A 15,085-nucleotide genomic window follows, 5' to 3' on the forward strand; every position below is an offset into this window, starting at 1 on the left:
TTATTAGCATAATGAGAAAGGGAACATGGACCTGTGTTCAGATCCTCTCAAACTATGCGATTTGTAAAGGCTCGAAAAAATATAGGGTTTGACGCCTGAGTGGTTGACAAGCAGTGGAAGAAGGTGATGTTATGAGCTACAGAATTTAATAAATATCACTACACTGTCCACTTCATGGAAGATGTTTATTTTAATAAGTGAAACCAGTAGTAAATTTTAGTGCTTAAACTGGTAGTAGTAGTAGTAAAACAGGTCTTATCTTTGATCATAAAATATTCAAACTTCCCCAAAACTTCAGCTCTGGCTCATATCATATATAAAACTACTTTATTACTAACCCACTGCACCGTGGACAGAGACAATGTTATCCTGTCTTCCTCCCCTCACCCCAACCGGTTGTGAGAGATGGCCGCCCCTCCCTGAGCCTGGTTCTGCTGCAGGTATCTTCCTGTTAAAAGGGAGTTTTTCCTTCCTACTTTCACCAAAGTCCTTGCTCATAGGAGGTCACTCTGCTTCCTGACATTGGACCCACATTAAACTCATGGACTGAACATACACACACCAACAACCACCAATAACTGAACACACACACACTTGAGCAAAAACAAACAAATGGCCAACTGTACCCTCATACACACAATAATAACATGGCCTGAACCACCACTCACAACCACTAGCACTTTATATAACCACTGTAGAAATTATCCACATATCTCACTGATCTAAACTGCACTACTGTCAATGCTGTATAGACAATCATTCTATACAATACAATAATTATAGTCCTACAACTGTTTATAACTTGTATAGTTCATATTTCATATTTCTCTATAGTTTCACATTTATATCTTGTACATAGCTTGAACACTCACTACAGCCTGTACATACTTATAGTTATAGCATATTCATAATATACCTTCATACCATGTACATTGTAACAATAATAGACCCATTTTTGTAATATATCTATATATCTAAATTATTGTTAATATATATTTTGTAATATATCTATATTGTTGCTAAAGCACTTTCTGGATGGATGCAAACTGCATTTCATTGCCTTGTACTTGTGACATGTGCAATGACAATAAAGTTGAATTATATTCTATTCTATATGATTGTTGGGTTTTTCTCTGTATGTATTATTGTAGGGTCTACCTTACAATATAAAGCATCTTGAGGCGACTGCTGTTGTGATTTGGCGCGGTATACATAACACTGAATAGGCCATAACTTGAGTTAAGTTCAAGGTAAAGTTACTTTAACTTAACTCTGTCTTTATGTCAAATGATTTATGAACTTGTTTTTTGTCAGTGATGTGACATGCAAATACAGACAAAAACATGTAATAAATCCTCAGAGTGATGGTGTACTTTTGATTGTATAACATAAAAATGCATCAGTTTTGTCAAAAAAAATTATAATTTAACTAAACTATCTTTATCTTTTTAATCACTGATCACTTTCAAACCATGACCCTGCAGTAGAAAAGTTGTTAATAAATTGGATGAGTGGATGAACCCATCTCTGCATAGATATGTTGAAGTATTTTATTAAAAGAAAAGGCCTTTATGAATGACTGATATCTGATGGCCTTAAAAAAAAGTGTGCATGGTTATTAGAATAATATTGAAATCCCACTAGGGGAAGCTGTTACTCCACAAACACCCTGAGCCATTAAGCACTGTCTTATAAAAGAAAATAATTGAATCAAATTGTTCCTCTGTTGTGTAATACTTCTCCTTTCAGATATTTTTTGAATATATATATATATATTTCAATAACAAACAGCTTCGGCATTTCATTGAATTACACTAAATCTGTTTAAATCAGGAACTGCCTCATTGAAGTGTAAAGTCCAGGAAGTGCCGTAATAACTGCAAATACTGCAGCTTTTCACATTACCGAGATACTTTAGCCTTGCGGGTGGTTTTAAACTAGCAGGGAACGTGCCAAATTATAAAATGTTTGTTAAAACTCTCATCTTGGCACACATTTGACAAAGGGGTTGCTTGAATCCAGGTAAACCTTGTTAGCTTTTAGCACGATGCTTGTCCCCACATGCTAACACCGTGCACGTTAAGGTCACCACAGCCATCGGCTCCATTTGAAGTCTGTGTAGAAGCAAACAGCCTCATTATTTGCCTTCGTTGTAACAAAAGTAAATGCGCACAGGTGGCCTGGTGATCACTCTTAAATCACTTTTAAGTTGAAGCAGAAAGTAAATAAATGCAGGCTTTTTTTGTTGGATCAAGATTGTTGTGTCTCCTACCACTAGGCACAGGCCAGTTTCTATAATACAATTTAATTAAACTTGCATAAAAGCTTATGACATGACTGCACTGTGATGTAATCAGATCACAAGATAATAAACAAAACTCTTACCCCTGGGTGCTGTATGTCAAGAAGGTCACTCTAAATAGCTAGCTCACTTCAGATTCTGTGAATTTTAGCTGTTTTTAGCTCTGCCAAGGTGATTTTAGAGGGAGTTAAACACATAGATCTGTCAACACATAGACACACAATCCCCACTTTGGACATCATCTGATTAATCTCTCTCTTCTGTCTTCCTCTTTCTTTCACTCATCCCCTCTGTCTCCTCTTTATAACCAGAGGTTCAGTATTGATTTAGCTGGGTCAAGAGCTCCTCCAGTTCCAAGCACATAAGTATCGCTCCATTTACCTAGAAGTAGTTCTCTCATCGATCTCTGCCAGCTTTTTGCCGTCGGCCAGACAAAGTCAGTGACAGACACCGCTCTGATATCATCTCAGTGCCCACAGAGAGAAGGCTTGATATAGAAAGGCAGGGGGCATGACAACCGCTGTAAGCCACAGTGACTCGTATGAGAAAAGAAAGGCAGAGATCAAGAAGAAAGGAAACCGTTATGCTTCACTTCCAACTGCATTTCAACATTTTTATATTTTCTACATGAAGCCGTTATTGGACCGTGAATTTACTCATGAAAGAAAATGCTTTCTCATGTTTCTAATGCAGGCTTATTCATGGATGATCTGATATCCTCGTGTTGGTGTTGTTCCCAGACCATCATGAAAATGTTGTTCCAGGTTCAACATTGCAAGTGACCAATCACATTGTTGTGACGTTATTCTTTTGCGCGCCAAGCCATTCGTGCATTTATGAAATTCCAATGTTGCAAGGACAATATCAATTCTGCTTACCGTTTATTAAAGGGTTACGGTTAGGGTCAGGGTCAGGGTCCGTTGATCGGCGGACAGAGGCGGTTTCACGCAGCTTTAGTACAGTTTTTTGTTTTACGCCGTTTTTTCCCGAAGTCGCAAGAGTATGACGTCACAACATTCTGATTGGTCACTTGCAATGTTGATCCTGGAACAACATTTAGTATGATGATCTGGGAACAACACTAACACGAGGATATCAGATCAACCCTAATTCATAGATCATTCATCGTTTAATGAAGGGAAAAAAGATGCTTTCATAAGTAAATGACATGTATAATACAGAAAAACTAAATTAAATTAAATTAAATGAAAAAGGAAGCACTACGAGAGTGCAAACCACTGCCAAGGCAGCTCACTCTTTGAGCAGTAGTACTGTATTGTGTGTATGTGTGCTCTTTAAACATACACTAAGAAGTTTGTAGTGTAGTGACATATAAGAATAGCATGACAGATGTTGGAAGGTCAGAGGTCAAACGTGACATCATGTCTCCTATAATGTGATATTTAGAATCTCTAGATATCATTCTCTACATGCTTACATGTTGTCAATACAAAATATGGCAGTAAGAAACACAGTTTATAACAGCTCTGTATGACATCATAATAATTTTGACCTTCAAATCTATTGACCTTGAAGGAGAGAGTCAAAGTTTAACATATAGTAAACTGGGTTAATTTGGTTTGTTTCAATACATGACAACAGTTTGCCATAGTTCAAATGATAGTGTGATTATTTGGTTAGCATTAAATTTGGTCTGCATATGATGCGGAAATACGTGTGTGTAATCTTACGTGTTCACCTGTAACAGAAAGAAGAGTTATTACACAGTTTTATAAAGAACAGAAGGAATGCAAAGAGCGTTCCTTCGACAAAAAGACAGAATAAATCTGCATCCCTCAGTAAGAACAATGCAGCTGGATGAAAGATCCAGGTGTTTTCTTCTAGCAGCTAATGCAGTCTCTGAGGAGAAGTTTAGAAATGTCTGGTATGCTGACTTTATTCTAACCTTCACTGCACCAGATTTTGGCTGGAGCCACAGTTTAGACATCTAAACTGTATTTGAGCTCCTCTTTAATAGTCCTGCTGTTAATAGTTACAGACCAGTTTAGCAACTTTTCATTTGTTTAGTTTTCTATAAAGTAAAAAGCATTTGTGAAGCTCTTTAGTTCTGGAAAAACTAAACAAAAACAAAAACGTTGGCCTTATAAAATTTGAACCCATGAGCCTGCATTGGTGAGAGCTTAGTATAAATGAGCCTTATCATTATCCTGGTATCCTAAATGCCCCTACACACCACCTGTCCCTTCAGGGCAAGCCTCTGTGCACACCTGTCCGGCAGTGTTTACTTATAAACAGTTGATCTGGTTTGAACCAGTGAACTGGACCTTTCAAACTGTGAGAAGTCACTGATGTCCCTGTGTGGTGTTTTAGCCTGATACAGACATGACACTAATGACATGAGCGGGGCATTGTGTGAGTGTGCCTCTGCAAGCGCACTCTGCCTGCATATGTGGTGTGTGTGTGTGTGTGTGTGTGTGTGTGTGTGTGTTAGTTAACGCTGCACTGACCTGGATGACAACAACATGAAACTAATTGCTTGAAATTAGGCAGCTTTCCCACACAATTATCATCAAATGTCTTCCTCAAAAGTGCACCCTCACCCTCCCTTCCACTTTCCTTCCCTTTTCCTTTTGCTCTAATATCTCAGGTGCCCAAGGCCACCATCAAGGTAATTTATTCCTCTGGCTGGAGCTTGGCACTGCTCCATCTCCCTCCACTATTTTCACAATAATGGTAAAAGTGTCATGTTATCATTAACCTAAAGGGCGGCAATAAAAGTCGCAGTAAAAAATTAAAGGAAAGGAGGGCTGTAATGCATGCTTTTATACCAACAACTGACCTCGTGGGTGGGGCTTCCTCATCCGAAGGCGGGACGAAGTTTCCCCACACATTAACACTCACAGTGAGTCGTGGATACTACAAGACCTTCTCATCATTGCAGGAGAGCATCTCTCCGCACACTGGGTTTTCTTCTCTAGAAGAAGCTTGAGGAAAATCGTGGGGAGGCGAAGATAACAGCAGTCTTGGCGTGGCTGGTTATGGAGACTGGACCACGGAGACTTCGGGAAGATGGCACAAAATGAGAAGTCAAGTGAGATGCTTCCTGTTTAAAAGAAATTGTGAAAGGAGCGTTGGCGTTTCCAAAAGCGCATGAGTGCCTAAGACGCGCTGGGTCGTGGAGAGGCGCACGGGAGCGCACAGGTTGGTGGAAGCAAATGCTTGGACATGAATTACATGTTAACTTAGACTGAGTTTAAAGAATATTCGAAGAGGTATTTTAATAGTTTAACTAATATTTACCAAAAGTGGGCAAAAATACGTTGTCATGCTTAGAAAAATGTTCAAGAAGCCTTAAAGTTTTATTTATGAAAGTAGTAGTTTAGTTGATTTCGTTTATTGAATATGAATATGAACGGTTAAACTGTCTCCCTTAACTGGGGGCTATGGTGGAAAACAAAAATGGCAAGCTTAAAGCAGCCTGAAGGCTCATGGGCTGGACATATTTTGTTTTCTCAACATTATACTGCGGGCTGCGCGTCACTCCTTTGTTTTTCAGCGTGTTTCGGTTAATATTTACGTCACACTATTTATTTGTGCAACAAATTTTCACAGCTTCAGCTGGGAACGCCCGACAACAGGCAGTTATAAGATTATTTAAGTGAGCTACCGAAGGAGCAGTTACTACAAGTGCGCGGATTATTAACTATTAGAATGCTGGCTGCTTTGGTCGTTGCCATCATTACTCTTTGTTGTTTTACATCGTGTGACACGTTTATGGCGCCTGGGGGCAACTTTGAGATGCCAACATGAAACAGAATACCAGTTTGAAGGTTTTGGGGTGTTTTTAACAGCAACAACAACATAAAAAAAAGGTAGAAGCTGTAAATAGGAGAAGAAAGTTGATTGTTTTTGCCACTTTTTACTCTCTTTATGTCTGATGAATTGGTTCAGCTGAAGTTAGTCTGCAGTTTTGCTTTGAGCTTTGCATCTGTACCAGCTTTTGAAAATATCTCTCATTTGAATTACACCGTTTTGGTTTAGTTTAGCGCCTCAAACAAATATACATTAAAAAATCTCACTTAAAGGTTGGGGGGGGGTTAAACCAAAGGGAAGAATCCTCCTAGATCTGTGAAAATGCAATATAGATTATCATGTCCTTTTTCTTTAATATAAAAAGCGAATGTAATCAAATACGTAATGCTTGTGCTGGCCACAAACACATAAAATGATGATCACGGCTGCCTGTTCTGGTGAAGTGGCAACTGTTTTGATTGCAGCAGTGAGCATATGTGAGAAGAAGTGAACTCAAGAGCCTTGGGAGGCATTTTCTTTACTCTCTCTCTCACTCAGAGTATTCACTGGAGAGTTTCTCCTGGTAAATATGAAGAAATCGGTGCTCTCCCCATATGTTGCTGATTCTCTGTGATCCAAAGGGCAGCAAAAATAGAGTTCCTAAAGCAGAAACCTACAGAATAGTAAATCCTCCACAATATAATAAACTATAGCTCTTTTCATATGCACTGCAGCAGCAGAGGTGCACAAACAGAACTTTACTCACTACCGTGTCAGTGTGCACCAGTGTGCAAGTAGCATTAATAATATTCTGGTACATTTATGGCTAGAGAGTGACTGTCATGTATGCAGACTTCTGAACTCTCTATCCAGATAACAACCTCATAGAAAGCACACAGATTGTTAACAGCACTGCAAATGCATTTGCAGCAGTGAAAACATTTACGGGGTGATTTAGGTTTGTGGTATAATAATTGTACAACTCTGTCTTTTTCTCTTTTGTGACTTTTTCTAGCATAACTCCAGTGGACATCAGCTCTACCTCCTTGAAGATGGAGGACTACAGTGGGATATTTGAGAATGTCAGCATCTCTTCCACTTACAACTTTACTGCGGACAGTTTCTCAAACACCACCATGCTGCTACCGTTTAACAAGGTCATTGTCATCATCCACACCATCGTCTTCATCGTGGGTTTTCTGGGTAACACACTGGCCATCTACGTGATGGCCCGCTATGCAAAAATGAACACAGCAACTAACATTTACATCCTGAACTTAGCTGTGGCGGATGAACTCTACATTCTGGGGATTCCCTTCATAGGGACCAACAGCGTGCTTTCCTATTGGCCATTTGGAGAAGCTGTCTGCAAGATCAGCATGACTGCTGATGCTATGAGCCAGTTTGCATCCACCTTTTCCCTGACACTGATGAGCATCGATCGCTTCCTTTTCGTGGTTTATCCTGTTCGCAGTGTTAAATGGCGGAAACCAAGGTTGGCGAAGATAACTAGTTGCATAGTCTGGGTTGTGTCATTCCTGATTGTTCTGCCAGTCATCATCTTCTCAAGTGTACAGGAGGACTTTAAGACCTGCAACATGAGCTGGCCTGAACCACATGATGTGTGGTCTGCTGTCTTCATCCTCTACACCTCTATCCTGAGCTTCTTTGGTCCTCTGATTGTTGTCTGCCTCTGCTACCTCTTCATTGTCATTAAGGTAAAGTGACAAATAAAAGCACCCTGTGACTTAGCTAATATATTTTTTTGTTATTCTGCTGAGATTCTGCTCTCACGCTCTCATTAAAACTTTCTTTTAATTTTCCTTTTCAGGTGAGGTCAGCACGTGAACGTGCAGGCCTGACTAAGCGGCGCAAATCCGAGCGCAAGGTGACACGCATGGTGGTCATCATCGTGCTGGTCTTTGTATTTTGTTGGCTTCCCTTTTACACCACCAACATTGTCAACCTGATTCATATCATCCCTGAGCACAGTATGGACATCTACTTTTCCGTGGTCATCCTCACCTACGTCAACTCCTGTGCCAACCCGTTTCTTTATGCTTTCCTCTCCAAAAACTTCAAAGAGAGCTTCCAGAAAGTGCTCTGCTTTCAGAAAGCAAATGTTGCCAGAGCTGCACAGGTGCTGCAGGGTAGACAGAATGATACCAAGGTAAACCAATATCCTGTTTTCTCATACAGCATTTGTGCAAAGTTTTAATAGGAACAGTAAGACACTAACACTTGAAGGGGTGGTGGCGGTGGCGGGGGGTCACCTAACCCTTTTTATTGATCCAATTAGGTGCAAAGTTTTTGCATAGATTACAGCTGTATTTTAGGTTATTGTCCGCAGCTTACAGGTTGCATTGGCTGGTTAGCACTAGACAGTCCTGGGTGTTAAATCCGTGCATGTTCTCACGGTGCCTACGTGGTTGCTCTCCACATACTCCAGCTTCCTCCCACAGTGCAAAAACATGCATGCAAGGACAATTGGCTTTTATAAATTGGCTGCACGTGTAAATGTGAACATGAATGGTTATCTGTCTTTCTGTATTGGTCCTGCAACCTATCCAGGGTCTACCTCCCATGGCACTTGCAGCCATGAATTGGATTAGCAAAGAAAAATGGGTAGATTTTCTTTTCCTTTTTTTTTTTCTTTTCTCAACATATATAAAACACTCACAACAGCCCTGAAACAAGCTATTTTTACAGTCTTCATCTGCACATTGTGTACATTTGTGCGTCTCAAGCGGTTCCTTTTAATTGATGTGGCTTTTCTGCCAACTCTGCTTCGAAGGCCAGAATCCAAGAAAGGCCAAGAAACACATGTTTACCATTGACACTCGGGCATTTTTCATGCAGGTACCATTTCATCTGAACTTGTGAGGCATGTTTCTTCAAAGTGGAGATATTGATGTTGTTCTCTTGGTTACTCGTGAACCCTTACCCTCCACTTGTATTTCTAGTCTGGTTAGAGCTAGCTCATAACAAGCGTTATATCTCTATTTCATTGAGTAAGAAGAAGTTGAAGAGGCTTATTTGAGGGTTAGTCTAATGATCAGTTACACTTTAAACAAGCTAAAATTAAGTAGAAATATTATTGAGTAACGCAATCCTTCACTGGAATACAGATTAGTTCTGAAAATATGCCTCTGCATTCCTGCCCAGATATGTGTTGAGATCTTTCAAAATAATGGCATTTCCTAGAAACACTAAACTTCTGAGCACTTTTTTTAGCGCATGTGAATGTGTCAACACAACTAAATGCCTTCCTGTCTCTGAATTGTAAATATCAGCTTGTACTTTTGAATAAGTCTGAAAATTGTAATAATACTTACCCAGATCCAGATCTATATGTATATGTTTTCCATTGCTGCATTTACTGCATCTCTAATCCAGTATTGTGCCTGCTTTTGTCTCCATAGTCCGTCCAGCTGAAGGATCTCAGGACCGCTCACAGTGAGCCTCTCAATACAAAAAATGTGGTGAATGGCCAATGACTGCTGATCCACTATGTACTGTTTTGATACCACATGGAACCTGGATGCTTTCTCCCTTGTCATTTAATAACCTGCCTTTATTAATGATCATTTCTTCCTGAGTGGAACATTCAAAGGAGTAAAAAGAAGTCATTGCAGCATATTTTTTATGGACTTTGTACTAGACTGACTGTGTTATACAAGGCATAAGTTTATGTCATGATGACGTAGAAAACGTCATCGGATTACAAAATGCTGAAAATTTTCAATTTGCATTATTAGACCCCATGCTTTCTCACCTCTATTAGCTTGTCATGGTGCTGTTACCTGTTAATTCAGTCAAATGTGCATTTCAGTGAAAGTACTGACTTTACCTTACTGAGCGCATTTGGGACTAAACAACTATCATACTCTTTTCTGTGTTGAAGTAACTGTGATAAAAACAAGAGGGGTCTTTTAGTGCTCAGCTTAAAAGAAAATTAGGTTAATTTTTTTGAAAAGTGAAAGCATTCCTTTAGAAATAAACTGTGTATAACAAAGTAGTTAATCAGTTCTGTGGAAATACCGGTATACATTTTAATGACGTTAGATTGAACGTATATTCATGTATCAGGTATTAGCCTTACATTCACGCCATCTTTGACCCGGGCTCCTATTGCACCGCTTTATCTCAGACACTGTTCGTTCTTTAATTTGTGAATTTACAGTATTCGGTTTGTACTGCTGTTACTAGACTTGTGACTGTCTTGTTGATTGATGTAAAGCTGGCTGAATGGTCATGACTGTTACGGTGGATTTTCATGTGACAGGTTTTTTGGGACATATTAAAGTCAGTCTGACAGACTGGAGTGGACAACACGGGGAAGTAAAGCAGCATTCTCAACCTGGTGGACAAACCTGCTGAGCAGCACTTACCCGTCTTATATTTGTAACATGAGTCAAGCAAAAGCATGTGACCAGTCGTGACTTTGAGCTTGGTTAAAAATCCAGATGGACTTGTGAAAGCCTTACAGGTGAGAATGGAACAAGGGAATTTTTTTGTGTTCAAAGCACTGTGAATTATGAAAAGACGAGTGAATTTGAGTTTGTTATGCATATGAAAGTTAAATGTGTTGTATATGGGTCACCTATACGAAGGAAAAAAATAGTGAAGCTACTTTGACCATTAATAAACGGTGACGTCTGTTACTCTGCATCTCCATGGTCACAGTTGCTCCAAGACAGTAAGAACAGTAACTAACTAAACAAAATTAATTGTATATATATATGTAATAAATATATATATATATATATTACAAAGTTGCATTATATGTACATTTATTCCACTAACTGTGATTGTATGTTTTTTTAAATAAAAGCAGATGTATGTTTCAGCACGTTCCCATTGAATCTGATAGTAAATGTTAATATTTTTATGCATTATTCCTTCCATTCATAGGAGTAGTAAAAGGGGAGTAGCTGTCTCATTTTTCTTATGAAGGAAAATGGTCAAATAGTAAGTAAACACTGGTATGAGAGCTGTTAGACATATAAAATGCATACATCAAAACAAAGTATCTAATATTTCTAAAGTAGCAACATGTTTGTATATTCTCTAATTTGTAGATATGGAATGGGGCTGACACACAGCAGGATGTATTATAAGTGCACAGTTGTGATATGTGCATTCACTGGGCCTCTTGGCAGCCACACCTGTTCACCTGCTAAATTCCTTAACACAATTATCTAATTAGGCAATCACACTGCAGCAGTTCAGTGGATTTAGACACATAAACATGCAAGATAACCTGCTGAAGTTCAAACAGAGCATCAGAATGAGGAAGAAAGGTGACTTTGAATGTACCGCAGTTGTTGGTACCAGACAGCCACCAACTGAGTATTCCAGAAACTGCTGGGACTTTCCCACATAACCATCTCCAAGCTTAACGGAGAATGGTCAGAGAAAGAGAAAGCGGGCTTGTTGTTGTGAGAGGTAATGGTAACTCAAATAACTCATTGCACCAAAGGTATGCAAAACAGCATCAACAGATGGTCCACAGCAGCAGAAGAACATGCTAGGTGCCAGGTCTTTTCAGCTAAGAACAGCAAACTGAGTCTACAGGTTGAAACAGGCTCATCAAAACTGGATAACAGAAGATTTTAAGAACGTTGTCTGGTCTGATGAGTTTCTACTGCGACTTTTGGCATAAACAATAAACATGGTTCCATCCTACCTTGTTTTTACAGTTCAGGCTGGTGGTGGTCGTGGTGTAATAGTAGAGGGGATATTAGCTCACTGAGAAATTTTAAACACCGAAGCCTACATGAGTATTAATGCTGACCACTTCATGACTGCAATGTACCAGTCTTTTGATGGCTGCTTCCAGCAGGATGACACACCGTGTCATAAAGATCAAACCACCTCAAACCAGTGTCTTGAAGTTGACAATAAGCACCTTTGGATGTCATGTCAATATGGACCAAAATCTCCTAAGAATGTTTTCAGCACCTTAAACCTGTTGAAAGTGTATTTTATGTTTAACAGGAAGGAGGATTATACAAATGTTGGGCAGGGTTTTCACATACAAAGACACAATGACATTAACAACCACATAATATCCCCACATTAACACTGACAGGGTGTCAAAGGTGCTAAAAAACCGTCTCATCATTTCAGGAAAGGATTTTATTCTCTGTCAATCTAAGAAGTGTAAGAAAATCATGCAAAAGCAAAAATAATGTCAGAAAGGTTGATATTCTAAATTCTAATTATTCAGCCATTAATATGAACATTTAAAGTGGTTTTTAAGACTTGGAAAAATGTCAGTCCCAGTGCAACCTGAAGGGAATGGGTGATGGAAGTGTTTGTTTTCTCAACAGCATACTGCGGGCTGCATGTCACTTCTGTGTTTTGGACCATGTTTCAGTGAAGCTTTGCATCAAACCCCAGTTCCAAAAAAAATTAAGACTCTGACTAAAGTGTAAATACAAACAGAGAGGATTGATTTGCATAGAAAATGTATCAGATGTTTAGTTTGAGACATTATCATATTTTGTGGAAATATTAGCTCATTTTGAAAAACACTGGACCTCTAAGAGGTACTAAAAAGAAACAGCTGGAGGTTGTTGGGTTAATTGATAACATGTCAACTTAGGAATATGATGAGGTATAAAAAGCGCTTCTTTGAGAGGCAGAGAAAATGTAAAAATGAACAGTCACCAATCTGAAAAAATGAATTATTATTACTATTATTATTACTATTATTATTATTATTATTATTATTATTTTAATAATAATAATAATAATAATAATAATTCATTTCTAAATTGCGTAATAAATTTCAGAATAATGTCCCTGAACATAAAATTGACAACACTGTCTTCCTCTCCTCACCCCAACCCAACCGGTTGTGGCAGATGGCCCCGCCCCTCCCTGAGCTTGCTCATAGAGGGTCATATGATTGTTATGTTTTTCTCTGTATGTATTATCAGTGTTAGGGAGTAACGGAATACATGTACCGGCATTATGTATTCAAAATACAAAATATGGGTAACTGTATTCTGTTACAGTTACTGTTTAAATAGGTGATAATTAGAATCCAGTTACTTTGTTGAAATAAATGGATTACACAGCGGTCTTTTCCTGCTTCATGTGTTGGGCTATCCCCGCTCTAATTTTGGTAATTCCACGCATTGCTCGAAACCCAAACAAAACAAGCAATAAGAGGCGCTGTCAAGAAATCTGACTGTGCAATGCAAACTCTGTTTGCCAGCAATCAAGCTGCTCTCGGTGTCAAAAGACTCCAACCTAAAGAAACATCTGGATGCCAGTTCTTTAAAAAAAAAAAAAAAAAAAAAAAAAAAAAAAGAAACTAGCATTGACCTACTGCAACTACCTTGTTTCTTCAATGTACTATTGCTGTGCAATTTATTACTATTACTGAAGACTGCATTACAACCTCCTAGCTGCAAATAATCATTTGCAGTTCTGAAAGCAATACCTTTCAGAATGACACATACAGTGGGGCAAAAAAGTATTTAGTCAGCCACCGATTGTGCAAGTTCCCCCACCTAAAATGATGACAGAGGTCAGTAATTTGCACCAGAGGTACACTTCAACTGTGAGAGACAGAATGTGAAAAAAAAATCCATGAATCCACATGGTAGGATTTGTAAAGAATTTATTCGTAAATCAGGGTGGAAAATAAGTATTTGGTCAATAACAAAAATACAACTCAATACTTTGTAACATAACCTTTGTTGGCAATAACAGAGGTCAAACGTTTACTATAGGTCTTTACCAGGTTTGCACACACAGTAGCTGGTATTTTGGCCCATTCCTCCATGCAGATCTTCTCGAGAGCAGTGATGTTTTGGAGCTGTTGCCGAGCAACACGGACTTTCAACTCCCGCCACAGATTTTCTATGGGGTTGATGTCTGGAGACTGGCTAGGCCACTCCAGGACTTTCAAATGCTTCTTACGGAGCCACTCCTTTGTTTCCCGGGCGGTGTGTTTTGGATCATTGTCATGTTGGAAGACCCAGCCTCGTTTCATCTTCAAAGTTCTCACTGATGGAAGGAGGTTTTGGCTCAAAATCTCACGATACATGGCCCCATTCATTCTGTCCTTAACACGGATCAGTCGTCCTGTCCCCTTGGCAGAAAAACAGCCCCATAGCATGATGTTTCCACCCCCATGCTTCACAGTAGGTATGGTGTTCTTGGGATGCAACTCAGTATTCTTCTTCCTCCAAACACGACGAGTTGAGTTTATACCAAAAAGTTCTACTTTGGTTTCATCTGACCACATGACATTCTCCCAATCCTCTGCTGTATCATCCATGTGCTCTCTGGCAAACTTCAGACGGGCCTGGACATGCACTGGCTTCAGCAGCGGAACACATCTGGCACTGCGGGATTTGATTCCCTGCCGTTGTAGTGTGTTACTGATGGTGACCTTTGTTACTTTGGTCCCAGCTCTCTGCAGGTCATTCACCAGGTCCCCCCGTGTGGTTCTGGGATCTTTGCTCACCGTTCTCATGATCATTTTGACCCCACGGGATGAGATCTTGCGTGGAGCCCCAGATCGAGGGAGATTATCAGTGGTCTTGTATGTCTTCCATTTTCTGATGATTGCTCCCACAGTTGATTTTTTCACACCAAGCTGCTTGCCTATTGTAGATTCACTCTTCCCAGTCTGGTGCAGGTCTACAATACTTTTCCTGGTGTCCTTCGAAAGCTCTTTGGTCTTGGCCATGGCGGAGTTTCGAGTCTGACTGTTTGAGGCTGTGGACAGGTGTCTTTTATACAGATGATGAGTTCAAACAGGTGCCATTCATACAGGTAACGAGTGGGGGACAGAAAAGCTTCTTACAGAAGACGTTACAGGTCTGTGAGAGCCAGAGATTTTCCTTGTTTGAGGTGACCAAATACTTATTTTCCACCCTGATTTACGAATAAATTCTTTACAAATCCTACCATGTGGATTCATGGATTTTTTTTTTCACATTCTGTCTCTCACAGTTGAAGTGTACCTCTGGTGCAAATTACTGACCTCTGTCATCATTTTAAGTG

The 15,085-nt window shown here is 39.5% G+C and overlaps 1 protein-coding gene across 1 annotated transcript; it reads left to right on the forward strand.

Moving 5' to 3' along the window:
• Positions 1-5,151: 5,151 nt before the first annotated feature.
• LOC146576002 (somatostatin receptor type 5-like) lies at positions 5,152-10,783 on the forward strand. The gene is made up of 4 exons (XM_085272616.1): positions 5,152-5,464; positions 7,071-7,773; positions 7,887-8,225; positions 9,478-10,783. The coding sequence occupies exons 2-4, from the start codon at positions 7,108-7,110 to the stop codon at positions 9,550-9,552; spliced, it is 1,080 nt and encodes a 359-aa protein (XP_085128742.1). The 5' UTR covers positions 5,152-5,464; positions 7,071-7,107; the 3' UTR covers positions 9,553-10,783.
• Positions 10,784-15,085: the final 4,302 nt, after the last annotated feature.

Source organism: Mchenga conophoros, linkage group LG4, assembly GCF_057382185.1.
Source record: "Mchenga conophoros isolate Kocher_MC1m ecotype Shallow Benthic linkage group LG4, M_conophoros_male_GT1.1, whole genome shotgun sequence".
NCBI classification, from domain to species: domain Eukaryota; kingdom Metazoa; phylum Chordata; class Actinopteri; order Cichliformes; family Cichlidae; genus Mchenga; species Mchenga conophoros.